At 37.7% G+C, this 26,592-nt stretch overlaps 7 protein-coding genes across 17 annotated transcripts in view; 4 read left to right on the top strand and 3 right to left on the bottom strand.

Moving 5' to 3' along the window:
- LOC135945265 (pleckstrin homology domain-containing family G member 5) overlaps positions 1-3,939 on the top strand; it is a 54,165-nt gene extending 50,226 nt beyond the window's left edge. For all 10 annotated transcript variants that reach the window (XM_065492835.1, XM_065492838.1, XM_065492836.1 and 7 more), the window contains 3 exons: positions 182-294; positions 356-549; positions 1,008-3,939. In XM_065492835.1, the coding sequence (XP_065348907.1) occupies positions 182-294; positions 356-549; positions 1,008-1,017 (317 nt within the window). In that variant the 3' untranslated portion in view covers positions 1,018-3,939. The remainder of the gene's footprint in view (positions 1-181; positions 295-355; positions 550-1,007) is intronic.
- Positions 3,940-4,385: 446 nt separating this feature from the next.
- LOC135946827 (uncharacterized) lies at positions 4,386-6,605 on the top strand. 2 transcript variants are annotated; one of them, XM_065495244.1, is made up of 5 exons: positions 4,386-4,609; positions 4,963-5,070; positions 5,600-5,680; positions 5,739-5,870; positions 6,196-6,605. In XM_065495244.1, the coding sequence occupies exons 2-5, from the start codon at positions 4,978-4,980 to the stop codon at positions 6,277-6,279; spliced, it is 390 nt and encodes a 129-aa protein (XP_065351316.1). In that variant the 5' UTR covers positions 4,386-4,609; positions 4,963-4,977; the 3' UTR covers positions 6,280-6,605. The 2 variants fall into 2 exon arrangements, with proteins under 2 accessions (XP_065351316.1, XP_065351315.1); XM_065495243.1 differs by having other exon boundaries at positions 4,389-4,609; positions 4,956-5,070.
- Positions 6,606-7,474: 869 nt separating this feature from the next.
- On the top strand, positions 7,475-10,198 carry meigo (Solute carrier family 35 member B1 homolog meigo). The gene is made up of 3 exons (XM_065494766.1): positions 7,475-7,812; positions 7,869-8,071; positions 8,837-10,198. The coding sequence occupies exons 1-3, from the start codon at positions 7,627-7,629 to the stop codon at positions 9,417-9,419; spliced, it is 972 nt and encodes a 323-aa protein (XP_065350838.1). The 5' UTR covers positions 7,475-7,626; the 3' UTR covers positions 9,420-10,198.
- Positions 10,199-10,662: 464 nt separating this feature from the next.
- Positions 10,663-13,454, top strand: LOC135946279 (solute carrier family 35 member E2A-like). The gene is made up of 7 exons (XM_065494435.1): positions 10,663-10,924; positions 11,015-11,150; positions 11,215-11,330; positions 11,969-12,101; positions 12,159-12,212; positions 12,274-12,477; positions 12,874-13,454. Exons 1-7 carry the CDS (start codon positions 10,750-10,752, stop codon positions 13,043-13,045), a joined length of 990 nt encoding a protein of 329 aa, XP_065350507.1. The 5' UTR covers positions 10,663-10,749; the 3' UTR covers positions 13,046-13,454.
- On the bottom strand, positions 12,560-15,873 carry LOC135946278 (actin-like). The gene is made up of 5 exons (XM_065494434.1): positions 15,637-15,873; positions 15,108-15,338; positions 14,898-15,036; positions 14,631-14,836; positions 12,560-13,907 (listed from the first exon to the last, which is right to left on the bottom strand). The coding sequence occupies exons 1-5, from the start codon at positions 15,766-15,768 to the stop codon at positions 13,512-13,514; spliced, it is 1,104 nt and encodes a 367-aa protein (XP_065350506.1). The 5' UTR covers positions 15,769-15,873; the 3' UTR covers positions 12,560-13,511.
- Positions 15,874-16,353: 480 nt separating this feature from the next.
- Positions 16,354-19,441, bottom strand: LOC135946799 (uncharacterized). The gene is made up of 4 exons (XM_065495176.1): positions 19,202-19,441; positions 19,029-19,150; positions 18,412-18,710; positions 16,354-17,289 (listed from the first exon to the last, which is right to left on the bottom strand). Exons 1-4 carry the CDS (start codon positions 19,254-19,256, stop codon positions 17,103-17,105), a joined length of 663 nt encoding a protein of 220 aa, XP_065351248.1. The 5' UTR covers positions 19,257-19,441; the 3' UTR covers positions 16,354-17,102.
- A 529-nt stretch (positions 19,442-19,970) lies between these two features.
- Positions 19,971-26,592, bottom strand: part of Oamb (Octopamine receptor in mushroom bodies) — a 91,371-nt gene continuing 84,749 nt past the window's right edge. The window contains exon 6 of the mRNA XM_065493677.1: positions 19,971-24,048. Coding sequence (XP_065349749.1) covers positions 23,653-24,048 — 396 coding nt within the window. The 3' untranslated portion in view covers positions 19,971-23,652. The remainder of the gene's footprint in view (positions 24,049-26,592) is intronic.

A 26,592-nucleotide genomic window follows, 5' to 3' on the forward strand; every position in this document is an offset into this window, starting at 1 on the left:
CTGTATAAATATCGGGAAAACACTAATATTGACTTTTCTCTTTAATTTTTGACGACTAATGATCTTCATTAATTAGAAGATATTTTAATTCAGGGAAGAGTAACACACAAATCAATTTGCACGTAACTTTAAACGAATTCCTATTTTTATTTGTTTTAATTATTCGGCCTTCAAATTTTAGTTTGTCCAGCTACACCATTGCTAAAGGCCGTCGAAGACGAATTAGGCGCATTGGAATCCGATGCCAACATGTTTTCTACAGTAGAAGACATAGTGGAAGCATTTAATATAGAGGTAAAACTGTTGTTAGCAAAGATAAAACTCTGGAATATTGATTTATGCTATGAAAATGTAGGTGATCCAAAATATGGGTAGCACCGAGTCTGGTTCTGAGCCTAATTTCCCCCATCAGCTGCCACCTTCAGTATCTCCGGCCGTTCGCAGAAGCGAGTGCTCATTATCAGGGCCTCCGCCCATAGTTCCTCCAAGGTCCAGGAATAATTCGTCCAATTCCGACAAAAGCGATCTCTGCTCCAAGATGGATTCCACGTGAGTTTTGTCGTTCTGTTTAAAAGGACTCAATTGAATCAACTAGCTCGCCAGATAGTTTTTGGTGTTAAAAATATAAATTAATGAGCTAATTTTTGTGTGTGTAACAGCCTCAAAAATGCATCTAAAGAGGCTGATATTGAAATGCAATTTAATTATATGAAAAGCAATATTTTTTTATAATTAACTGATTTATTTGATACCTGGGAATATATGAAAATTTGATTTATTAAGCACATTTAAATCCTTTTGAGCTAAGAAGTCCAAGTCATTCGATAATTTTTCAAATATTATTATTTAGATTTTGTTGTTTACGTAGACTGAAGAAATTAAATCATCCAGGTGTTTTAAAAAAGCTTTTCTTTATTGATTTTGTGTTTCTGTTTACCTATTGGTGGACTTTTTTTATCAAAATAATGAACTGCTCGCGTGTAAAATTTCCGAAAATATTGTTGCAGGGATGTGTGAGAGGGGCGAGCCTCTGTGGACGAAACGGCTACAGAGGCTCTAATTCTGAACGACTTCTCCACAACGCACCAAGGGACCAGAAAATTCCTGACCAACGCTGCTCGGAGCTGCTCAGTCATCTGGAGCAAAATCAAATCATCGGTCGACCAAAGTCAGCCTGACGAACCGTCAGACACCAATTTGGAAAAATTTTCCAACCTCTTTAACATTTACAAAAAGTGAAGCCGTGATGAAATACACACACCCATGATATAATCTATTCGCAGTGCTGAGAGCGGTAAAAATATTTTTTAAGCGAGAGTAATTCAGAAATATTTTATCTACACACGAGAATGAGAGGTGAAAAAGAAAGGGATTTTGTAAATACACGCGCATAATTATTATATATTCACGAACTTAAAAGTCTGTCATCTCTGCTGGGTAACAAAATATAGCCAAGATATAGACTCTGAGGAAAATTCTGAAGGCTTGTAGTGATAGAAGGAAAGGTCTTGTCATTTTAATATCGGTCTCTCGATTGATGTTCGCCTGTCGCTTAGTGCGAAAGAAAATTAAACGTAAATATACAATACATTTCAGCCTAAAATAAAATTGTTCTCTTCCTTCAAACTGCAAATTTTCCAGACTGAAAGTGAGCATACACAAACGGCACTTTGAAAATATTCACGCGTTTGCAAAAGAATATTGAATAAACGTGTATTGAAATAACACATGAATATCAATAAAAGTTAAATGTAAGCTACCCAATACCAAGAAATCAATGGTAAAGTTAAGCAAAATTCTAAAGGAGCAGTAGAAGTCGGAGGTTATTTTATACTTTTGATTTCGTTGTTATGGAAGTAAAGCGGAGAACACGGAAAGTTAAGTCTCAGGTGATGAAATTACGAAAGTGTATAAAACGCAACTATACTACCGAGTCGTGTACTGGAATTTCGTTTCGTTAGGTTAGACCGTAGCGTTCAGACCATTTCAAACATTATTTAGACACAGTTGTCAGGTCGAACAAATCCGCGAGGCAACTTCATACGTGTTTAATCCCTATGAAGAGGCAATTATTCCTGCAGTTAAAAGAAAAGCATGTTTAGTCTCGTCATGCATCATGTAATTAAAACTCGATTGCCTAACGCCTAACGTAGCGCAGAACGTATATTCATAAAAATAGTCAATCGTTCAGAAAAAGGGGAATCACAACTTCGCTATAAAACCGTGAGTGTTTTGTAATATTTAGGTAATTGATGTGACAAAGGAAAAAATTATTTATGGTTGCGCGTTTATAGTATCAAGTGAACACATCACAAAATTTTAGCCATTTTGACTAGCAATCTCACAAAGTGCACTGTTTCTTCTTTTTCCGCAAAAATGGTTAGTTTTTATCATGATATCGGCGCCACGTTATGAATAATATTAATAATTGTTCTTGAAGACCCTGTGCATTTTCAAGATTTTGAGCATTCAAAATTTTATTGTGATTTCAATTTTCCAAAGAAATTTATATTTCTTATGTGTATTTTATTAGTACTGAAGAGAATTTTGAATTTATTATGAAATTAAAATAATTTGTTAGGCAAAACGCGTAGCCTTAGCGATAAAATACTACTTCTTCCTGTGAGTGCGTGTAAGTGTGTTTCTCTTGCAGATTCATTAAGGCAAATTGTGATTTTGACAGACAAGGATGGCCTACCTCTTGCCTGAGTAACATAAAAACGACTCTTATAGCTTCGCACTTGTTATCTAGAGGAGATTTTAAAAGTTGCAAAAGGGGAAAACGAGAAACTCAGACTGCTGCAAATTAATTTAAAATTGTTATTGTTAAATTCAACAACTCAAACACTATATATGAAATATTTCTCTTGTAAGTGTGGTGTACTGTGAATGGCTTAAGTCATGAATCAATCAATTATAATGCGACTAGTCATAGTAAAAGTTGAGGGAAGATACACTGACGCAATGCAAGACCTATAGAGTAAAATTTCCTCGAGTCTCGACCACTTGAACGTTTGCAATAATGAAAAGTTTTAAAGAAGGTAGTAAAAATGCATATCCCTTTGATAAAATTCCTCCAGAAGTAAGATAAAATAAAAGAAACTCGATATTTGACATAAAAGTTATAGAGTTTTCAAGTTATATATTATATCATAATAATTTGTTCCTCTATAGATAAACGTAAACTAACTGAACTCAGAGTATTTAATATATTTTCTTATTCAGTTTTTTATCTTATTTTCTGCCTCACTGACAAAATGGGTATCAGCACAACTAAAATTTATCCGTTTTATGTGTAGACACGGTATTTCCAAAAAAGAAAAATTAGCAATAAAATCCTCGTCTTGGATTTGCTGTAATTTATTTGACATGATATTTACTCATTCAATGTATATGTTTTTGCCTAATGCGTAACACACATTATTTAAAAAAATCAACTATTGCTCAATTACAAGGATACACACTCTAAATATAATTTAAAACTCTTCTACTCTATAGCCTTTTTAACATCGACGGCACGTTTCAACGCTATTTTATCTTCCTTTTGTTTACTACATTTTTTACCTTTGATTTTAATTAACAAACATGATCTCATATCTAAGGTTTCCAGGTCTAAACTTGTTTCAGAAATTCAGCCAACTACAAACATTATAATTATGTAAATATAAGGAAGGATATACACTCAATAAAAATCCAAAATATATGTTCGGATTTTTTGTCATTTGTTGTCTGTTTCCTGTGATTTCATTCTGAAATTAAAAGATTACTCGAAAATTGATAATTTAAACTCTGTTTTAGAACTATTGAACTGTATATATACTATTAATTATTACAAATGTTTATTACTAAAATGAGAATCAAGTTATTGTAAATAATACTGTGGAAATTAGTTCAATATGTTGTGGTCAATAAATAAATGTGATTGATGTCATATGTAAATTGCTATATCTATTTTAATTATGAAAATGGCTCCTTAGCCATGTCATAACCATATCAGGGCTTTGAATTCACTTAGGTAATTAAGAGAAATATGGCCGCATTGGAAAAAACTGATTAGTTTGAAGAAATTTGCCAAATTTTAGGACAAAAATGTATACGGTAGATTTGGTTTTCACTTAAAACTTGTTTTATTTTATTTCATATTGGCTGAAACTCTGAAGAGTATTTTTTTTTAAATACTTGAGTTAAAAATTTTAATTTCACAATCCTTCTCATTGTCAGTGAAAATATCAATCAGAGATTTTGGTCCAAAGAGTTCTCTTCACGAGCGACAGAGGTCGGTTTGTCTGGACCGTAAAGAGATTATCGTATATATTTATTATTTATTTCACGCCTGCGGTGTACACGCCTTACTATAATAGCGAATGCTGAGGGGCAGTGAGAGTGATTTCCTTGGCGGGCAGCAGCGGTGCGCTGTGCACGTTGCACACACACTGCTCCTTGCAGAGTGGGTATAAAAAAGTCGGCCGCCAAAGTTACGTGAATAGAAAGCACGCAGCACAAACACTTTCACATTTCTCGAGCGCCGCCGTGTCCTCAGCTCGATCGTCTGCAGTCTCATCGCGCTGCTCGAAGCACCCACAGCTCTTTCCGTCGGACTTCCCCACAGGTGAAACCTTTCATCCATCCTTTGCAATTTTATTTTGCAATCACATATTTAAACCATTAAATTATTGCAAAATAATTTTCAACCTGGAAATTTATTTTTTAAATTTTAATTAGCTTTTTAATAAGTATTGAAATTTGAAATATTATCTAGTTTTTTTAATGAGAATTTTAGAATTAGTTGAAACTTGAATTGTCATTATTTATGAATTTGTTACGGCAAAAAAGTTTCATAACTTAGGAAAAGAGAGATTTCGCGCTCACCTGGTTCGATAATCTTGCTCCTGCATAACTTCCGGAGCACATTAAACCAGTCACACAACTAAACGAGTGTTGAGTATGGCTTTCAGATTTCAGATCTCTCCTTTTGAGATGTGGAGGAGACACAGTACCATCGCCTGCTTCCTCGCTTTTTCCATGCTGTTGCACAGCATTAATGCAAGGCCAGTCGACCAAGTTAACGCGGTAAGTCAATGACAGTTCACTTTTTTGAAAAGGTTTCTATTTGATAATGCTAGACGACCAGGAACTATTATGTGGAGTTACAGCACAAAATTTTGAGAGTGAATGATTGTAAAGACTTCTGATGTAATGGGTTTCATGGTAAAAAGGATTAATTCCTTGCAATATTTGAATTTTTAATTATCAAATAAAATTTTTCATAGCAACCTTTCGTTTAAAGTGATTTTAAAAATAGGAATAAATTGTGTGATTTTAAGATTCATTCAACATTTGTTGAAATATTTAAGAATAAACGTATCCCCACGAAACATTTTAAAATTCACTGATCTCGTGACTTTTCTGATTTTATTTTAAAATATTATAGCTTCTAACTTTTGATTGAGTGCAAAGCATAAACGAAACAAATTTATTGAGCTGATATTTTAATACTTAAACGGTCAAAATTTGCGCTTTTTCTGTTTAAAAAAGAAAGAAAATTTGAGGGTCTTTAATTTGTATATTTATTTCTTGACTAAATTAATATTCTTTCCAGATATCAAGCTTTGAGGTGCCAGTGCAAAATGGAAGCAACAGTCTGAACGGAGTGCAGAAATTAATTTATGATTACCTGGAGGTCAGTGTCTTTTATTAATTAATTTTTACTGACGTCTTTATAAAACTCTGAATTACAGCCAAAGCCCATTGTGGATACGATTAAAGAGGAGGAAAAGTATGGCAACCAGGGTGACGTCCTCGGAGGTGTTGGAAGGGCCATCGTGGGCGGCACCGAATCGCTCACCGTTTTCGCCGCCAACGCCGTCAGCGTAAGTGACTATTCAACGAAAGCACGTCTCACGCGCTCACTTTTACCTCATTGTTATTCTGACTGTAAGCGATAATGTGGCTCTATATTTTCTAATAATTTGAGAGTGTGCTCGTGCTATCCATTTAAAGTTTATCTACCATGCAATAAACGAAGATTAGAAAAGCATTTTTGTTTGAACTGAACAATGATCAGTGAACATTTGGTATTTTATCGAAATTGATAAATTTTCATTATTTTTTGAAAATTAATCTATTTTTGAAGAGCTGCCCTTACTAAGAAAACTTTCTACGTTAAAGTGTATAAAATTATTCCCGTTCTTTCAGCTTCCCGGCTCGCTTTTCCGCAGGGCTGTCAACAGACTCACTGAAAACCTCAGCCGGATGGGTGCCTCCATTGTTGGACTTTAAATACACCAGCAATAAAGTTTTCGCTCAAATTTAGAAATTATTGAAATAAAAATTTCCAAATGCCTCACATTTTCCGGGGCAGTGATTTCTGTATTTATTTACGAGTATGTAATTTGCTCAGTCATTTATTTGATCTTCAGTGAATTTTACCGCACACAAATCCTGATTTTTATACGTCCAGACTGGTGATTTAAGCTTAAATATTTCTTTCTTGCTGAAACGTGCAGTCGTGATTTCATTGTGTCATCCATTTCAAGTCTCTAGATTTTCGTAGATTTCCACTATCATAGATGTAGCTTTTTACGTAATAAATGAAATAAAAATAATTTTTCAACACTTTTATTTCACGTTAAGCAATTTGAATTCCTAATGGTATTTAATTTCGTTAATTTCAATTACCTGTAATATGTAATAGATATCAAATATTTTGAGGGAACATCAATTGCACGCTGCGAAAACTAACCAAGTGACAAAACAATTTGGAGCTTATTAACCGTGAAAAAATAATTAAGAAATATAAGAAATATTTCAACTTTGAAAGCAATAACAACTGCACCAATCCAAACTTATCAGTTGAATTTTTCATATTGAACGTTTAATCAGAAGATTAATGGGATTAATGTAGTAATATATCGAGATTAGTGAACATCACTAGAACAAAAATGACAGAGCTTTTGAAAATCGCAAACCTACGTGTTGATAACCGATCGGAAACTACATGCATAATAGCGCAGCGACAGCTTTAAACGTGGCATTGGCTCCAAAAATTTCAAAGTTAAAAGCGTTAAAAGAATAAATAGATATAAATAAAAATTATCAACAGCGTTTAGCATATATGATAATTTCCGAAACGTCAAAAAAGAGTTTATGCAAATAAATAACAGTAATTTCAGAATATATCGTACTACACACAGGCAAAAAACTGTCCAAAGAATTAAAGAATGCATAGAAAAGTTAAAATTGGCAATACAAAGATTTAGAAAAACCGGTTGTTTTTCTAACTCGGCTTAACCATGAGCAAAAAAGTGTTTTATCTAATTAAAGCCGGAATAAATTAGAAGCAAGAGAAAATTTTAAGTTAAGGAAATCATTATTGATTTCGTCATTCATTTGAACACAATTACATTGATAACAAAAACCGGTTTTTGAAAGTTCCGCCAAAAACTATCACCGTCACTTTTGTTTACGTCAATGTTATTGTGCAGGCAGATCCACGAGCCACGCGCATTCACAATCTGTCCAATCTTACAATTTGCTGAGCCGGACGAATCGAAAGTGGCGACGTGGTCTTGAATCACATTCGAGATCCGGAGCCGTGCGAATTCCGGCCCAGGTTCGGACGCCGATATGGACACGTCGCGGCTGCTGTTCTTCGCGCTCGGCATCTTCGTGTGCTACTTCTACTACGGAATCGTGCAGGAGCGCATCACCAGGGGCAAGTACGTCAGCGGACCGGACGACGAGGCCGAGTTCTTCACCTACAGCCTCAGCCTCGTGCTCACCACCTGCTTCGTCAACTACCTCTTCGCCAAGGTGCCACAGTCAATTTTCAGTTTCAGGTCGTTGATTTAATTTCGTTTCATTCGCAGATCTTGCTAGCGACGATTCAGAAAAAACAGGGCGATGACTCGACCAGGACCATTTACTACTGCTCCAGCGCACTCACCTACCTCCTGGCGATGGTGTGCAGCTTCATGGCCCTCCAGTGGGTCAGCTACCCCACGCAGGTGGTCGGGAAGTCCTGCAAGCCCATCCCGGTGATGATCCTTGGTGTTTTACTAGGGAGGAAAAGGTAATCATTTTTTTGTGCTGAATTTACCTTCATGATTAATTAAATCTGCACTATTTTACCAACGCTTATTGTTCTGAAATTAAAAAGGAATTTTCGTGACGAAAATTAAGTCTGAACTGAGAAATATTAATAAAATAATCGGTGTTTGATCGAATCGGATAGAAAAAGGGAATACTCGATCTTTCTATAATAAATATTAATACGTACATGCCCAAAATTTAATAATCTTACTTTCACAAAATTTAAACTCCTGAAAAGATCAAAATTTTGAAAATTTTATAATATTTTGCTGGCTAAAGAAATTTCCTCTGTTTGTTGATGGAAATGGCCTGCTTTCTTTTTAGCAGCATTAGGTCTTTATAAATCAGCAAAAATTAGAAAAGCTTCTTGCTGAAGAATCCCAATAATTAGGCTCAAGAATATTTTTTTCATATTTGACGTGCAGCACTCTCCATTATTTGCAAGTTAAAGGCGGTGCTATTCTGCCTGGAATTTGGATTAAACTCAATTTCTGGGACTTTTTATGAAAAATAAATCTTCCTGAAATCTTCCTAATCCCATCGCTGTAGATAGGACAAAGGATTTTCTACTGCCAACTGGCTGAACTGAGTAAAGGACTTAATGAATTACTTAACCATGTAGGTGCAAATAAATTCATAATCATGTTTTTTTTCTGAAAATTGACACGAACATGACAATAATTACAATTTTATAAATAGCAGAATTTTAAAAGACGTAAGGCACTTTAAATGCATTTGTCCCCAGGTACCCGATGCAGAAGTATCTGTTTGTGCTGTTGATCGTCGTGGGCGTGGCCCTGTTCATCTGGAAGGACCACTCTAAGAAGCACTCAGCAGACTCGGCAGCGTCGGAGAGCTGGATGGGTGAGCTGCTGCTGGTGCTGTCGCTGACGATGGACGGCCTGACCGGCGCCATCCAGGAGCGCATGCGGGCCGAGCACCAGTCCAAGTCAGGCCACATGATGCTCAACATGAACTTCTGGTCGTGCATTTTTGTCTCAGTGGCTGTGCTGCTGAGCGGTGAGATCTGGGACTTTGTTGCTTTCGTCGGCCGCCACCCGGACATCGTCTGGCAGCTGGCCAGCTTCGCCATTGCCGGCGCCCTTGGACAATTCTTCATCTTTCTCACAGTTAGCGAGTTTGGGCCCCTGCCATGCTCCATCATCACGACGACGCGCAAATTCTTCACCGTGCTCGGCTCGGTGATCTTCTTTGGCAACTCCCTGCTCACCAGGCAGTGGATCGGCACTTTGTTCGTCTTTGCAGGTCTCTTCCTTGACGGCATGTACGGCAAGTCGCCTGCGGCTCCTGCAAAGCCTGTTAAATAATTTGTGGGTCTGAAACGATCCACCTGGACCGTTACTGTTTGTTTGTTGACCTTTAGTTGTGATTGGAGCACAAGAATTTCGGGTGTCATGATCTTTTGAGAAGGCGATTTGATCAAATTTAAATAATTTTTTATATTTTCATGCAAACAATTATGCATAAAACATGCCAAAGTTGAAAAATTGTGTGAAAGGGCACCGCTTCTGGCTAACAACGTGAAAAGACTTAACTCAGGAGAGCAAAGTCGTAGATGTGTGCCCATATATGGCATGATACGCTGTTTAAGAATTGTATCATGGTAAGCAAGACATACCAATTGTTTGTTTTCTATACTTATTGACATGATGAATTGAATTGCAAATTTCTGTTATTTTATAAAAAAAGTTTAATTATTTGCGGTCATCTTGTCACTTAAGACAATACTACTTGAGTATGTAAATGTTTATTTATTTATTATAACTGATCATCTTTTGAAGTGAAGCTTTAATGTGACTGTTATTGTTTGTCTATTTTGCCAAGAGAATGAAGAACATATAAAGTACTGCATATGCACACAAAGTTGCACAAGCTACAATCCTACGCGCATTTTTGTGAAGCCGGCAAATTATTTTATCTGTTTCATTGGCAGTATTGATTGTTAAATTAATGTTATAGGAACTTTTGGTGAGGAAAGAACTGTGTTAAAAATAAACTGCTTGGGCTGCTTTATGACAAAAGCAGCATCCAACGAAATGTTGTGCAAAATGTTAAGAGGAAATAAATGAAGTGTGTAAAACTTAAATACTGAAAGTGATATTATCATTTTATACCTTGATTATAATAATTATTTTTCCTAATTTTCTTAAAGTGTGAATATTTTTTCATTACATTACATATAAGAAATTGTCATATTGTTTAAACCCTTATTATATTTATTAATTATGAAAAATGAAATTCAACGTTTTTCATAATGGGAAATTTTGTTTTGTTTGATGTTCTAGTGTAGCTTACATATAGATACCATTGAAATCAATTAAATTGTTAATAATTTGATAGTAAATTATCACTACTTGAAAAGCTAGAGCTGTCATTCATTCTTTATTATATCAGGCAAAATGTCAATCTAATTAAGATCTCCACCAAGACCACAATCCACCACCGCTCTACGAGACAGAACGTGATTTGCTGAGCGGGCTGCACTGAACGCTGATTGGTCTAGAGCCTATTTTCCGCCAGCTGTTGCGATTTTTGTTTGTGTGGCTGACAGCAGGTTGAGTTTGTTGGAACTTCAACTTCTATGATCGGCGGACGCGGACGCGTATTTCTGCACGTTGGAGGCTGACCAAAGGCGGCATGGAGGAGCCGCTGGTGCCGAGGGCTTCCGGGGGCCGCGAGGTGCCCCAAGGAACAGGTCTCATGTCGGCGCGAGCGCTGCTTTTCCTCATTCTCTGGTACATCTTCAGCGGATGCACCTTATTCCTGAACAAATATATTCTGACGTACCTAAAGGGCGACCCCACGATACTGGGTGAGCATTGACTTCTTTTGCCAGTGTCACAAAGCTGCTTTTTTCTCTGTCCGTCTTCAAACCGGCCTGTCATATCCTATCTGATTTCAGGAACCTTTCAAATGCTGATGACAGCATTTTGCGGTCTTGTTCAGATGTACATTCCCTGCGGAATGTACAAGCCAACGCAAAGAATGACCAGGCCACCTGGCTTTTATAAGCACATGCTGCTCGTGGGGTGCACCAGGTAATATTTAAATTTTTTAACAGAACAAAATTGTACCAAAGATACTCATTACGCCAATTTCCAGATTCATGACTGTGATTCTGGGTCTGGTGGCGCTCAACTACGTAGCAGTGAGTTTTACTGAGACCATTAAAAGCTCTGCACCAATGTTCACCGTCATTATTTCGAGGCTGCTGCTAGGTGAGTGCCCCCGGAACCTCTCCTTTAATTAATTGACCTTTACCACAACAGCTTGTCAAGGCTCTTGAGTGGGGGGTTATGAATATGATGTGTATGTATGTCTATCTACCTGTCGTGTGCAAGAAGAAATGCGGAAGAATAATAAAGAAACAATTAAAAGTATGAAGGATGATAAGGGAGAAAATTCCATGTCAACAATACAAAATTTAATTAATGGGTCTTGTAGTGATGTTGTAGTTTTTCTTTTATTGTATTATACGAGTTTTATTGTACCTTTTTAAAAATGATTAAGTGCTAAATAATGAAAGTGGACGGTTCTGCTGCAAATTTTTGAGACGAGGAAGTTTGTTTCCTTTTTTGCTGGGGAAAATATTTTAAATTTACATTTGAATATGAAAATAGCAATTGCATAAGATTTGAAAAAAAATCCCGTTCTTTGCCTCAAAAGTAGTGAGTAAAAATTTTCTGCTTGCTCTCCCTATACGTTTTAACTTATTCTGATTGTAAGTTTAATCTCATATCTCGCTCTTAATTGGTCCCGAAATATTTGTCTGACACTCTTAAAGAATTGGGCCATGCCTCAATCAGTTGGAAGTTTAAGTTTAAACTCCATCATGATGTGATTTTTTTATTTTTAGGCGAGCGCACGGGTCTGTACGTGAACCTGTCTCTAATCCCTGTGATGACCGGTCTGGCCCTGTGTTCAGCGACAGAGTTGAGTTTCAACATGAAGGGCTTTCTCGCAGCAATGGCCACAAACCTTACCGAATGGTAACTGAACCATCTTCGTCCAATCCATCAAATTTAATTTCTAACCTGATCTTCCAGTTTGCAAAATGTGTATTCTAAGATGCTTATCAGCGGGGACCAGTTTAAGTATACGTAAGCTTGATGAATTTTTGAAAGTTGTATGTTCATTCTTAACTTTATTATTAACTTTTAGTCCAGCCGAGCTGCAGTTTTACACAAGCATGGCCTCCGTGGTTGTCCAAATTCCGGCCTCGCTGCTATTTGTTGACATTGTATCAGTGTCCCATGAAACGGACAACACTCTTCTTTCCCTCTTCCTGCTCAACGGGCTGTTTTTTCACTTTCAGAGCATCACTGCCTATGTGCTAATGGACTATATCAGTCCCGTCACACACAGGTATGAATTACTTTATTCTAATTTTGCGAATTGAAATATTCCACAGGGTATATCAATTCTTTTGAGGAATAAAACAATTAAATTGCTTCCCATATAACATAGAAAACCGTTTTTTAAGTTTTTATTTCTCTCATAAATTCTAAAGCAGGAAAGGAGGAAGATATCAACCATAATCTCCTCTAATAATGTCAGGGGCACGTCTTAAATTTGCAACCTTTTAAATGTCATGTAGAAAGCCTTAATTTTATGTAAAGTTGTAGGTTACAAGGATACTGTTGAATGGAATACAAAATTTGTCAAAAAGTTTATTTCCTACCTAAAAAACTCGTATCGCATTTCTGTACACCTAAAACACTAGATGGAAGTAGAATTAAACGTGTTCTCAATTTGTTTCAGTGTGGCAAATACTGCAAAGAGAGCTTTCCTGATCTGGCTGTCTGTGATTCTGTTCGGAAATCCTGTGACCGTGCTCAGTGCTCTGGGCACATGCACGGTCATGGCGGGGGTGCTGCTGTACAACAGGGCCGTCCACGCCGACTCTACGCGGTACAAAGTGGCAGACAGATAATCAATCCTAGCTGGTCGCACCAGCCAAGATCATTCCACCATTAATTTCCTCGTTGAGTGCGCTATTTATTTCATTACATACTTTATTGTTGCTCATGGGTGCTCTTTTTCAAGACGTCAGAAGCAATCAAAATACAACCTTAAGCAGCAATTAAGAAGCCCACCTTGTCATGCATGGTAGGGTTGACCCTTGCCATTGTTGGAGCACAATTAATTACCATGTTGTTGTTGTTGTTGTTTATATGTAGGTTTCTTAAGTTGTAAGATTATGTATTTTCCTTAAACGCATTTCCACTATGTTTGGTTAAAAAAGCGAGTGTTTGTCTCTTTCTGGAGCCAGTTTGATAATTTTTCATGCATATTTTAATAAATAGACAAATGTTTACAAATATCACTTTTAAATATTCTTAGCAAATACCTTGCACCTTGAGCTATTCTCTAAAGATAATGAAAAGCAGACGAATACATCAGACCAAGTCGCACTTTTTGTGCACAATAGCAGGACCATGGTCGTCGTACTCTGCCTTTGTGATCCACAAATTTTGAAAGGTGGGCAATTCCGCAAATATAGCGCCTCCCGTCCAGGCGGAGGGTGCAGGGTTCTTCTCCTGACCCCAAACTCCTATTGGTAGATCCGTGAGCCGAGCTTCCAACTCCGTCTTCAGCCTGGTCGAGTATCCTGGCAGCAGTCTTGGACCTCCAGACAAAACCACGTTCTTGGCCAGAGACTTGTGTAAGACGGCAGGGGAGTCGATTATGGCCTCACGCACCAACTGGGGAACGCTCATAGCTTCAGAGCCGATGACCGAGGGGTTGAACAGGCCCTCTGGCGCCAGAACTCTCTCTGGACCAACGTTCACCACCTAGGAGAGAAATTTAGGAATACTTAATGAGAGTGTACAAATATTGAAGTCAGAACTGTGATAAAACTGCAACAGAGTGTTTTGTTTTTTATTATGAAAGAACGCCTTTCGCTGTTGAATGCTGTCAGTATTTGTAATTTCCCCCTTGCAAAATTTGGAACGTTTCTAGTTTACCAATAGCGCGCATTTAAAGAGAATTTAAGATCTGGAAATATCATTGTTGAAAAAGTGGGTGGCGAGGAAACCATACTGGATTTTAACAGCATTTCCTTGATAGTTTTCTGCGGTGGCAAAGAAATGTAAAAAAAAAAATCGAAAATGTGATTTTATCAAAATTGTCCCCTTTTCATTTCTAGAGTATAACATCTCATATTTGTTTGTGTTTTTTGAAAATGCCTTCCTTAGAATAAGTGCGAGCATCTTATATTTATTTATAGAAAAAAAATTCGGGAAAAACAATAACATGGGGAAATTAAATTCTTTTCATATATTGGTATTGAGTTGGCTCGTTTGTAATCTTTTAAGACCCACACACTATTAAAAGATATAGTTGAAAGTTTTGGTTTTGTTTATGAGTCCTGATATGGGATATTTTAGATTCTGGAATAAATTGAACAAATATTTGACTCTTCAATTTTAGTTATTGGGCTGGGAAGGTTACTATGTCTAAAAATGACCATTGCAATTTTTTGAATTGGGAAATGTTTACAACAAATTAAGTACCTGTCCATCTGGGAGCTGATAGCTAACTTGAAGATTAGGGCTTGTCAACTCAGTCTCCAGGTCTTGGGCGACGAAGCAAAGGTGGTGCACCAACGTGTTGGCGTGCTGCGTGAGCACGCCTTTTTGTTCGATGGAGCGTTGCATGAATGCGGTCAGGTCGTGACCACCCAGGTCAACCCTTCTCACGCCCTCTCGCACCACGAAACCTGCAAAATTCACCTTTTGGGGTAAAATTGTAATTTGGAATCGCGGGGGAAAATTAATAACCATTATTGATGGGCACTGCGTAGGTGGCGTCCAAGCCGGTGTCAACGTTCAGACCGGTGATCTTGCCGATGGAGAACAGGGTAAGCACAGGCTGGCTGGCCACATACATTTTTGGCACGTTGAAGGTCTCAAATAGAACCTGTGGCGAGGGTAAAATAATTTAATAGAAAAAATAAGTTAATTTAAGTTTGCTGTGTGGAATCGACTCACCTGTGTCATTTTTTCCCTGTTGACTGGAGGCACCAGGGGCTGTTCGGAGAGCAGGACCGGGTGCTCCTCAGGGTTCACCCTGAGCACCTCCTTGAAGGCGTATTGCCACAGGAGAATCATGTCGTCCCAGCTGTCCACACGACCCCTCCGCAGGGGCCGCCGGATCCCCAGCACGTCTTGCTTTAAAAGGGCTTCGTCGCCGACGTAGTGATCTCGCAGGGCAGACACTCGCTGTCACAAAGAAACAATTTTTTTAATTCTAACCAATAGAATCCAAATAAAGCAATGTCCCTTCAAAATTATTGGCTCTCCTGTTTTTTTTTTGCCTTTTCTCACTTAATATATGTTTTATCTTTGAATTTTGTCATTGATGTATTTTTTGTGTATATATAAGAGTGAAAATATACAATAGAATGATCAAATATACACCATTCGCACTTTTTTCGAGTCTAAATAATCAAATTTTCAATAAAAAATCAACCATGGGATATTTTCCTAATTTTACTTTCCAGAATCTGTTGGAGCAAACCTTGTTCATGGGCCTGCCGACGACAGTCCGAATCGCCGCCGTAGGGGCGCTTTCACTGCTGAGGCCCACTTTGCAGGTCTCGGCGCCCAGTTCCATGACGATGCTGGGCGGTCGTTTTTGATCCTGATCCATATTTTATTAATGCTGATGCGGAGAAAGAGACGAAAGAATCGCGTAAGCTGGATTCGTCAGCGCAGCTATAGTGTGTGTCCCTCGACGATTGAATCGGTGATTCAAGCTCAGGAGCTTATCGGAATCGCTATTCTACCAGACAGATAAGACATTAAGTGACGAGAGCTTTTAGAGAAAATGCATGCTTGATGTGCCTGATAAGAGCTTGTCTCGTCGATCAGCTTAATTGTGCAGATCGGTATAATATACGCGGTATTGTTCATCAGCACCAGCAGATTAGGAGGCAGTATACTAATTACGTAGAAGGCGATAATATTCATATTGGTTAGAAACGATTATCTCTTGCTGAAATTTTTATGATCATGAGATGAAATCGAAGTAAGTATTTCAAGAGGCCTGAAAAAATATCGTTTACAGATGAGAGGATTTTTCGTGACTATGCAATACGCGCCACATAAATGCTAAGAACATTGCCTACGTTTTTCCAAACTAAGAACTGTTTGAGATAGGCTTTCAACGTTTTTCGAAATATTTGATAATATGTAATTACTTGTGAGTGAGTTTCAGGTAAAAAAAATATTCGTAAACAGTTATTTAATTTCTGAATTTATTGAGCTCCACAGATAGTTGTAGCATAAAGAATAGTGTACTAAAGTCAGTCATTTATCGATTAAAGTACATCATTATAAGAGAACGAGAAAGTAAAATACAAAAATATTTCTTTCCACCAGAATAAATATAGCCAATTATTTTTCCCTAAATAAAAAAACAGAGGAAAAATACAACTTTAATGAATTTGGTCGATATTTACATCACCTGGAAGATAATATGAGCTATATAATAGCTTTCCTTTAATAATATCCTAATTATATTCACTGGCAAAATGTTACCAATTGATTATGAGAAACGTCTCATTAAAAATACCATTTATTACTGCCTTTCGCCACAAGCACATATTAATCAGAACCGCTCGAAAATTGTAAAACACGAACACACTTTGTGTGGAAAAGCGTGACAAAAAGCACTAATTTCGTTGCGGAACGACAGCAAAAATATACTCTGACATTCACTGCCGCGCTGATGTCAGCCCAAATGACTGCGACCGTAATGAAGAGAAACACACTTGCAAAGGCCTCTGATTTCGCTGACAACCCACTTTTGCCCTGCCGCCCCCGACACCACGTTTAATTAAATTTATATTCCACGCAGAGCTGTGAAAAATATCTGTCACTCGTTGACGGCGCAATGCCTAGAAAAAAACGTTCGCACAACGCAAATCACGGCACTCTTGGTTTGGGCTTTGGTCCGCAATGCCTAAATTCATACAATTCCGCTCACAACTCAATTTTCACGGTTTTCGTGTTATGCTCTTTGCCACCCTTCTTTTTCTTTCTCGGCCGCACGTCGTCTGGGGTGAAGGACACCTCCCCTTCTTCTCCGGTCACGACGGATTGGCGATGCCTGGGAAGCGGCTTCCCTGATGGATCGGCGTCCGCAAGGCTGATTTTAGAAATCGGCTTCCTGCGAGAGATATTTCATTGTTCAAATATTTTAATGTTCAAATTTATGATTTTAAATGCTAAATTGTCTGTTTGATGCTAATACAAAAATTAAATCAAATCAACACTAGTCTAAAAACGTTTTTTTTTTAAATGCAGAGGTTGCTTCATTTTTTCGTTTGTTAATACGAGAGAAAATACAGTCACAGTTTCCTTCGCATTTGCGCACAATTTTCATGCTTATTTGAAAAATTTGAACATTGCAATTTATTTTAATAAGTTTGATAGATATACATATTTTGCGAACAATGGAATAAAGTGAGAATTTTTTTAAAAAAAGCGATTACTCGAGGTTGTATCCATGTTCATGATAATTAAAACCAGGCTTTCATCCTCGTTGTCAAAAGAATTCGTCGTTTTTAATCCTCGACTAGTTTCGACGTCATCAAATACGTCCTATTCACGAGACATTCGGTCTTTGGAGCTAGCCACAACTGCCTCATGAATAGGACGTATTTGATGACATCGAAACTAGTCGAGGATTAAAAACGACGAATTCTTTTGACAACGAGGATGAAGCCTGGTTTTAATTATTATGTACAAAGTAAAAATCGGGCAAGTTCGCCAAAAATTCAACATTTTTCTTTGCCGCATTTACCCCATCGAACAAATAGAAATACTTCTAACAGCGGCATTTCAGAAGTAAAGAATAAATCCGACTGCATATAACTAATCAAAAATATTTTTGTTCTTATATACACATTCAAACAAAAAGTCAACTGTTGACTAAAATATAAATATGAAGCAAAAAGTGAGGGGTTTTCTACTAGCTGCATTTTGATCTAAATAGTTTTGGTAGTAGTATGCTGAAATTTAGCAATTATAGCCATAAAAGCATTTGCTAGAATACTATATTGGCTTCACTAGAAAACGCAGACCTATAATGCAAGCCCTTGGATGAACCCTTTTGAAATATACAAATTACAGCCAGCAATCAGCTTGCAATCATTTAAAGGGAATCGATATTAGCTTATTTTCGTTTCAATGGGTGCGTGACTCGAGCGAGTTTTCCTTTCTGCATGTTTTGACAGCAGCTGCAAGAAGGAAATCAACCCGTAAAGACACAAAGCTTTTTTTGCTTCACCTGACTTGTGGCTGCGTGCTGATGGCGGAGTCGACGGTGACCTCCGCCACAATGGGTCCCACGTTGCACTCGAGCTCAAACGCGGCGTCGCCGGGCATGATGAGGAACTCGTCGTACTGCACGATGAGCACCGTCTTGAAGATGTCGCCCTCGCGTTTGGTACCGCACTTGTCGAACGGGATTTTCATGCGGAACTTGCGGCCCGCCTTGGCATGCAAGAAGCAGTCCTTGTCCTTGCTTGCGTAGCTGCCCCGCGTGTATATCACGCCGGAGAAGTCCTCGTCCAGCTCTATGTTCACCTTTTTCATTTACGGAAGATTCAATTTAGTGAATGATTCGGTCAGCAGCATAGATTGCTAATAATAGCTGACATATCCTCCCAGCACGTTTACTTTTCCTGTCAACTCAAATAATATTTATTTTCCTATTTTCCTCAAAAAGTTTCGTCCATGAAATGGCTTCAGCAGATATAAAAAATAATTTTACTGTAGGAGGGGTTTCTCAATGAGGAAAAGCCTAAAAATAATATTTTTGTGGACGTACGTCAATCCCTTGAGTGGTTTCTCTAAGTAAGTATTCCCTGAGACATATATAGTTTAGTATTAGTCTGAGTTTACCTGGAATATACGTTTCTGCTCTATGCATCTAAGGTGCACTTCCTTATACCCTGAATCTGCAGGCCCGATCTCGATTTCATTTGTCATGTCTTTTGACCACATCTCTTGATCGCATAAAACGACTGCGAATAGAGAGAATTATTATTGTAGTTGATAAACTATTTAATATTTACCTTGAAATTGGGTAAAAATGCATGTTGCAAATATCAAGAACAGACTTAAATTCATGTTCAGTTCTGGGCCAATAAATCGTGCGATTCTACACTAACTGCGGCATCTGCTAACGTGGTCTCGGGAGGTGTGGCATTCTCTGTTGTGAGTCAGGTACCGGTGCTCAGGTGGTTTCCAGGTTCAAGGTCGATCTCGCAGGTGTGTTAATTGAAGCACTGGTGCCGTTGCCTCCGCGGTTCTTTCGGCACTTACCTGTACTGCCTACAGATGGCAACCTAACGCTTTATTCTGATCCAATTTTGATCTCCTTACAGGTATCACCTTAAGAAGTAAATAATATAAATTAATCATTAAATTTTATCTTCTTCCACGAATCAAAATGCAAGTAAATTGAATTAACCCCAAACATATACTATCAGATTAATTAATCTTTGAAAGCAATATTCTCAAAATTATTTTCAATGAACAATCTTCTTTTTGAGTTTAGTAAGAAAAGCAAAACGTACACTCCTCATTTTAAATAAATTTTGTAAATATATAGCTCCAAAAGATATATTTACACTATATTTTAAATTAAAATTATATAGATGATGCTAATTTTAACTATATATTTTTTATATCATTCCCACAACTTTTGCTTATTCAAAAGCTAACTGAAATATCATATCTTACTGTAAAAATTATTATCTCTTTAATTTCCTTTTATTTTCCCTCAACAATACCGTTTTTAGATGAGGTTGAATTATTTACCATGATTAAATAACAAAATCGTTTTATGTGAGTTATTTTGATTCTTTATTGGACATGGTTTTCCATCTCATTCGCCATCTCTGCACATGTATATATTTTTGAATCAGTCTTAACAGTCAACCAAGCGATCCGGTGGTTTGATTTTCTCTAACACTGAAGATTTTCTGCTGATTTTGCATTGGGGAACATCTAGAGAGATGCGTCCTCCACAAAATTATCTTTTAACGAGACTCCTTTAATTCGTCCAGTCTGCGTTTTATTTATTTTTTCTTGTACAGATAGTCTCTTTCCTATTTTTTTCCAAATGAAAGCAAAAAACAGCTAGGAACGTTTAAGATTTAATTTCCGCTCCTAGGATTCAAATGAATGACACCCACAGCAATGAATATACACCAAACACATTACTCCTCTTTTTTTAGTCGAAATTGAAACACATAATTATATGGCATCGTATAAGCATATTTCCATCCAAGAAAGTTACCCAGAATTTTAAAATACATCTCGTGTGTGGGGTAGGTTTCTGCGTGTTCTATACAGCACATCAATGCGCGAGTACCATAAACTCTTCTGAAACTTAATATGGAATACGTATTATAAAACATGGATTGAAATTCAACAAGAAAGCTTTTGAGATTTCCTCTTTTGTTATACATCGAAAACACCTCTCTTCCTTCTCTTAAATCTCTTAATCTCACTTGCACTAAACGCTTTCCTTTCCCGCGAGCGACGCTTTTTATTTTCTTTCGACGAAAATACACACATAAATTTTAACACTTACACGTCAGTCTACAAAGTAAAAAGAGTTAAATTTCACCCTGGCTGACTAACAGTCGAAAAATAAAATATTTTGATTCCCTGCATTCTTGCGAATAGAAAATAATGTTCTCGTCCGCCAGAAAAACCTCTTGTTGGAGTTGCAAGTACCCTAATTTAACAATGTGGGAGGGAAAAGGCAAAAAATTAAGTACCGCTGGAATGTAAGCAACTCGCGAAACTGGTCCACTCAACCAGTCTGCGTTGAGAGAGGCAGAGAGAAGGCCGAATCGCAAATCCTGGCCGCTTTTTGTGTTGTCAAAAGTGCTGTCGTGAAATAAAGCCAATTTGCCGAAGGAAAACTCGCGGAAACTTTTTTAATAAAACATTGCAGGCGAACGACGGCGGCTTTCGCTCATTTATCAGCAAATCAACCAGCGGAAACGCAGCCGCTTGCTTTAATAAAATATTTCTCTCGTGTCGCGTTAGATTAATGCCGCAGATACACACCAGCTGAGATTTATTTCGTTAATTTGGCTTGCACGCGCGCCTTTCTTTGCTCTTTTCCTCTGCGCACTCAGCACGCCGGGGCTGAAAGTGTTTTCGCAGGGAAAAAAGCAACAGCTTGAGTGAGAGAGCGAGAAAAAGAGGCTGTTTTAATGTGCGAGCGGCTAATCTCACTCATTCCAACTTCTCCCAATCTCTCCCTCTTTCGCTGTAAAACGGCACGGCGACTTACAACATTCGACCTCAAAGGAGAGAGAAGCAAATTATATTTTCCCTTGGCGCCGTGCGGGAAAAACCAATTTTTCTGCGAGATAATTGCTCGCCTGGCACCCCAACCCTAAATTGAATAATTGCAACCCTCGTCGGCGAGACAAAATTGTGTAATCATGAGATCAGCGGAAAAGCAGCTAGCTTGTATTTTTTGTGTTGAAAATTCCGCCTAGTCATTAACTAAGCAAGCGTTTCCCTAATTAAAAAACACTGCGGTAGAAAACTGAAAAATATATCACACAGTTTGATAAATAGGGAATTGGGTGAAAAATTAACGCGAAGCAGGGGTTCGTATCACAATTCTTTTACTTGCAAATTCCAACCAAACAGTTTCCTTTTGGGCCATTTTGTTTAAAATCATTCAACGCAATCATAATAAATACCATTCAAGTATTTGGTTTAAACAGCACGAATTTGATGATTATGGTTATGTTGCACCTGAGAAACTGTTTTCAGAAAGCGTCAAGAAAGGTTTAGGTTGAAATGGAGCAATTGGGAGAAATTTCTAGTTGAGAGTCGCCTTCAGATTTTCATGAATATTGGCAGATCAATTTTTTCCAAAGCAAATATTTAAATAATTAATTTTTTAAAGTAAATCAGCAGACATTACTTTAGATTTTGGTCACAATATTTGATTAGTCATAGTTTTTGTATTATTGAAAACTTTTCTTGAAAACGTTTTGAAGTGCCAAGATACCAGAAAATCTTCTCTAAATATCACATTTCCTAACCTCTTCAATTGGCCACTTAAAGAAATGCAGGAACCTAGAAATTTTGAATCAAAGCAAAGATAACGCACCACATTTTTTGCAATGAGTCACTACCCTGACTAAAGTCTGTTTAGTAAACTGACTATATTTGAATATTTTAGACCTGGCATAATGCTCCACTCAAGAGACGACTACAAATTTCATGAGGACAGAATAGAGTAAAAATTATATTATAAAAATAAAAACAAAGACCATTTTGATCACGGGTAATTGCGTCTCATATGAATCAAATTGGTTTTTTTTTTTTATCAAAGTCCAAAAAAGGTGTCAATGGAATGTTAGCAACGCACGTTTTAGTGTCATAAGAAGTCCATCTGCATTTCCAAAACACTGATGATACCAGTTGCGTAGAATTGTTTGCAACAGTCACGGAACAAAGCTCAACATTTAGCTTAGGAGATGAAATCTGTGTCGGGGAGGCAAGCGGGCAGGGGTTTTCACCACAAAAGGAGATATACCACTGAATTATTTTCCTCGTCGAGATTCTTCAAGCACTTTTTAAATCTTTGAAAATCACTAGTGTAGTAACAGCATCAAAACGTATTTTAAGTTTCTAAATCGTTCTTTTTTTGAGTCTCAGATACAAGATACAGGGTCAAAAGGGCATTTAGAATGAGTTGCATCTTTACGGTGTACGTGACCTCAAAAAGTGAAATTTCAGAACTACATTATTTTATCATGTAATGGATAAGTCTCTTTTGTCACCTGCGTGCATTTTCCTGCTGCTGATGCTTAATTGAAATTGGAATGATTTTATTAAATTTATAAAAATACATTTAAACGTTACCGAAACTAGCAAAAAAAATCATAGATAGCTAAGTTTGTTTGCTGTCCGACGTTTCTGCCTTTAAAATTCAAAATACTATACAAATCTTCACTTAAATAAAAGCGTGTCTCAAAAGCCCCTCAACGTTGTTGAGAGGAATTAAAATCAATAACGTTATCATCAAGCCATGTAAATATCCAAATAGTTTTTATGGCTATTTTGGCATTTAAAATTTTGGTGACACAATTATTAGTTCCTGAATGGCTACTGAATAAAAAATAAACAGCCGCGAAAAAGAGCAGTAGCTATAAGTAGATTGCAAAGTTCAACAAAGTTCACTTATCAATCACAGCCCCCTCCATCTGTTAATTTGTTTAATGAAGACCAGACACTCGCCTTTTTAAAGATTTCCATTTTGTTGCACTTATATCTGAGAATCATCAGAACAACTTAATTCCAAAAACAGCCAGTCAACATTTTCATGTAATCCATGGGTTAATGTTAGAAAACACTTTTGACAAAGGCTCGAAACTGCCGCTCAGTCAATGGCATTTTTGTCTTAATCCCGGAGAGCTCAATTGTTGTGCGAGGATCCGCTGGCGTCGGCGTCGTTGTTGCCGGCGGAACTGTGTCGTCGTCACCGCGAGTCGGAGCAGTTGGCGTCGCTCTCGTCGTGCGGCAAGCCGGGTGGCACGCCGGTCGCCGTCATCTTGCGCCGCGTTCCCAGCTTGCGTCTATTGTTGGGATTGCGCGTGAACTGCCGAACCGGCTTCTTGTTGCACAGGCAGCGGCAGATGATGCGTTTGAACGCGAACCGGAAGTCCTTGCTGAAGAGCGCGTAGATGCACGGGTTGATGGCAGAGTTGCAGTAGCCGAGCCAGAAGAGGATCGAGAAGACCAGCGGATGGATGCACTCGTCGCAGAACGCGCGCACCACGTACATCGTGAAGAAGGGCAGCCAACACAGAATAAAGACGCCCACGATGATGCCCAGCGTCTTTGCTGCCTTCGTCTCCATCCGAAAGCGCTTCACCTGCAAAATAGAAACACGCAATTCCATTGTCATATGTTGGGCTTTTTTGTAAATTAATATTTACATGGGGAGTGGCAGCAAACCAACCAGCATTTATGAGTGTATTTAAACAATTGAATTCTATCCTCCCGTTTTTTAGCAATTAGAATCGAACTGAAATTTTTGGAAAATCTATTTTGACAAAAAGATAATTATGTGAACTAAAAAAATTTCTTTTTAAACTTTTGGCAATTTTTTGAAGAAAATATAAATTTTATAAGGGAAAAATGAAGGAAATTCTAATTATTTGACGTTATTGACGAAATATATAGTATAGATAAAATGGATTTGTGTTATGCCAGGATGTGAAACAAGTTCAGCTGTAGGAATGTTTCATTTTTTCAGCCAAGCGATTTAAAGAGCTAGTGTGAAAATTAGAAAAAATATTCTGAATTGATAAAACTTGTTCTATAAATTTGGATGTTCCTTTGTAAACCATATTTTAGATTACTAGTTCGTTTAAATCAAAGTTTCCTAACTTTATGTGAGTAAATATTAGACCAAAGTCCGATCTTATGAGCACCTAATTAGTTATTTTTCACCTGGTCGGTCCTTAAAATCACGAATCAACGTAAGAAAATTAAAAAAAGGTATGATTGATACAATTTATAATGTTGGGGTACCTATACTTAATATACGAAATTTAAGACAGGAGCAAAACATAGATAAATTACGATATGATAAAATAGTAAACACATAAACTGTTTTTAACATGCACGCTCTGTTTTTGGTTTTGGTTGTGGGCTGTTACATGGAAAAATTGCTTGGCTGATCCATATTATAAGAATAAAAAAGGTAAAATTTTGATTTTTACATCACCTATATAATTATCTATTTTTGTTTAAACACGGATTAAAAAATAGATTTTTTCGAAGAAAATCGAATTTAGATTGTGGGTCTTACAGGTCTTGAAAAAGCATGTGTATTGAAATTACGCAGGGAGGCCAATTCTATTCTCAACCCTACTCTTGATACACCCATATTTAAAGCTGCGCTCTTTCCAACTTGTATAGCACTTCAATAAAATGAGATGAAATGGTATGAATGGAAATATCAAAACAACCCCTCCACTGATTTCAGTCCATTTCAAAGACGTATAAACGGAGTAAAAATAAAATGGACCACAGCCCGACTGCGAACTGATGCAAACTCGTATTTTTTCTTAATTTAGCAAGTGTGCTGTGCGTGACAAAATGGAATATTTCATTTTCAATGCTCAGTGGGAGGTACGAAAAGGTCAAACATTAACGTGATTGATTATTTAATTGATTGATTTTAAGCCTTTATATTGTAGGTGATATTTCTAATGAAATTCCTTATCTATACGAATCTCATAAACTGACTGAAGCAGCTAATTGTTGAACGCAGCTGTGGCATTTTTAATCACACATTTTGTTGCCCTCGAGTGGCTTCCACTGCATCTTTTATCACGCGGAAATCGTGAGACAGCTTTCCACTATGAATTTTTCATCGCGTGAATCGACCCGACGCTGTGCAAGTGCGTCGCTGGTTGCGTCCCATTTTCCCGAGCGCGCCGCAGCCACAAGTCGGGCCCGCAGCAGCGAGCACCAGCAAATCTCTCGGAGATTAAAGAGCCACACACTTGCAGCTCGGCAGCTGCGAGCAAGTCATTTCTGCGTTCTGGGCGCGTGAGGCGGCGCGCATTTTGATCAGCACATCGCCAATTTAACCTTCTCGGAAGGCACCTTTTATACGGGTGGCCTCGGCGCTTTCAATTTGGAGCCGGCAATCCATCAAATTAATAACTTCCACGCTATTCACCAGCCTTTTCAACTTTTGACGCGAACTGATGGGCGCCTGCACACGTATACCCGGGAAGGAAAAGTTTCAAGGAAAGTTTTTCCGCCGGTCGTCGCTACTAATTTCCCTCTGCTTAATTTTAATTTTGCGCGAGGAAAAAAGGCTCGGATTAATAAAGAGAATATGGCTGGAGAGGTGGAAGGTCTGCTATATTAATTTAAAGGGTGAGAAATAGTGCTGCAAAACTCTCCACACATCGACGACAAAGAGCACGCTCTGCCATAAAGTTGGCTTCTGCTGTCATGTGAATGTAATACCATCCCTGGCACGGGCACAAAGGCATTGCGGCTTAGTTTCGCGATTTTCTTGCCGCCGATGCCAAAAGCCTCGGTTGTTTAGCTAATCTGCAATAAACCTGGTTTCGTTTTGAACTTCAGATAGATGCGCAAATCGTAACAGTAATGCTCAAAGGAAACTTCAGGCGCATTAAATGGCTCTCATTGGCCCTTGTGATTCAAGCCTTCACTTTAATCAAAATTGTTCTTGGTACAGAATGCCATTTGTAAATTACTTGCTGCCAAAGTTGACAGTATGCTAAATTTCAAATCACACCAAAAACATATTAGTTGTTTTTTAGGCTTGTTAATTGCCATGCGTTTAGTTCGTTTGTATTAATTTACAATTTCAACTTGGAAACAAATTGTGTTGTGTAAAAAACATTTTACTTACCAATTTCACTGAATC

Source organism: Cloeon dipterum, chromosome X (assembly GCF_949628265.1).
Source record: "Cloeon dipterum chromosome X, ieCloDipt1.1, whole genome shotgun sequence".
NCBI classification, from domain to species: Eukaryota; Metazoa; Arthropoda; class Insecta; order Ephemeroptera; family Baetidae; genus Cloeon; species Cloeon dipterum.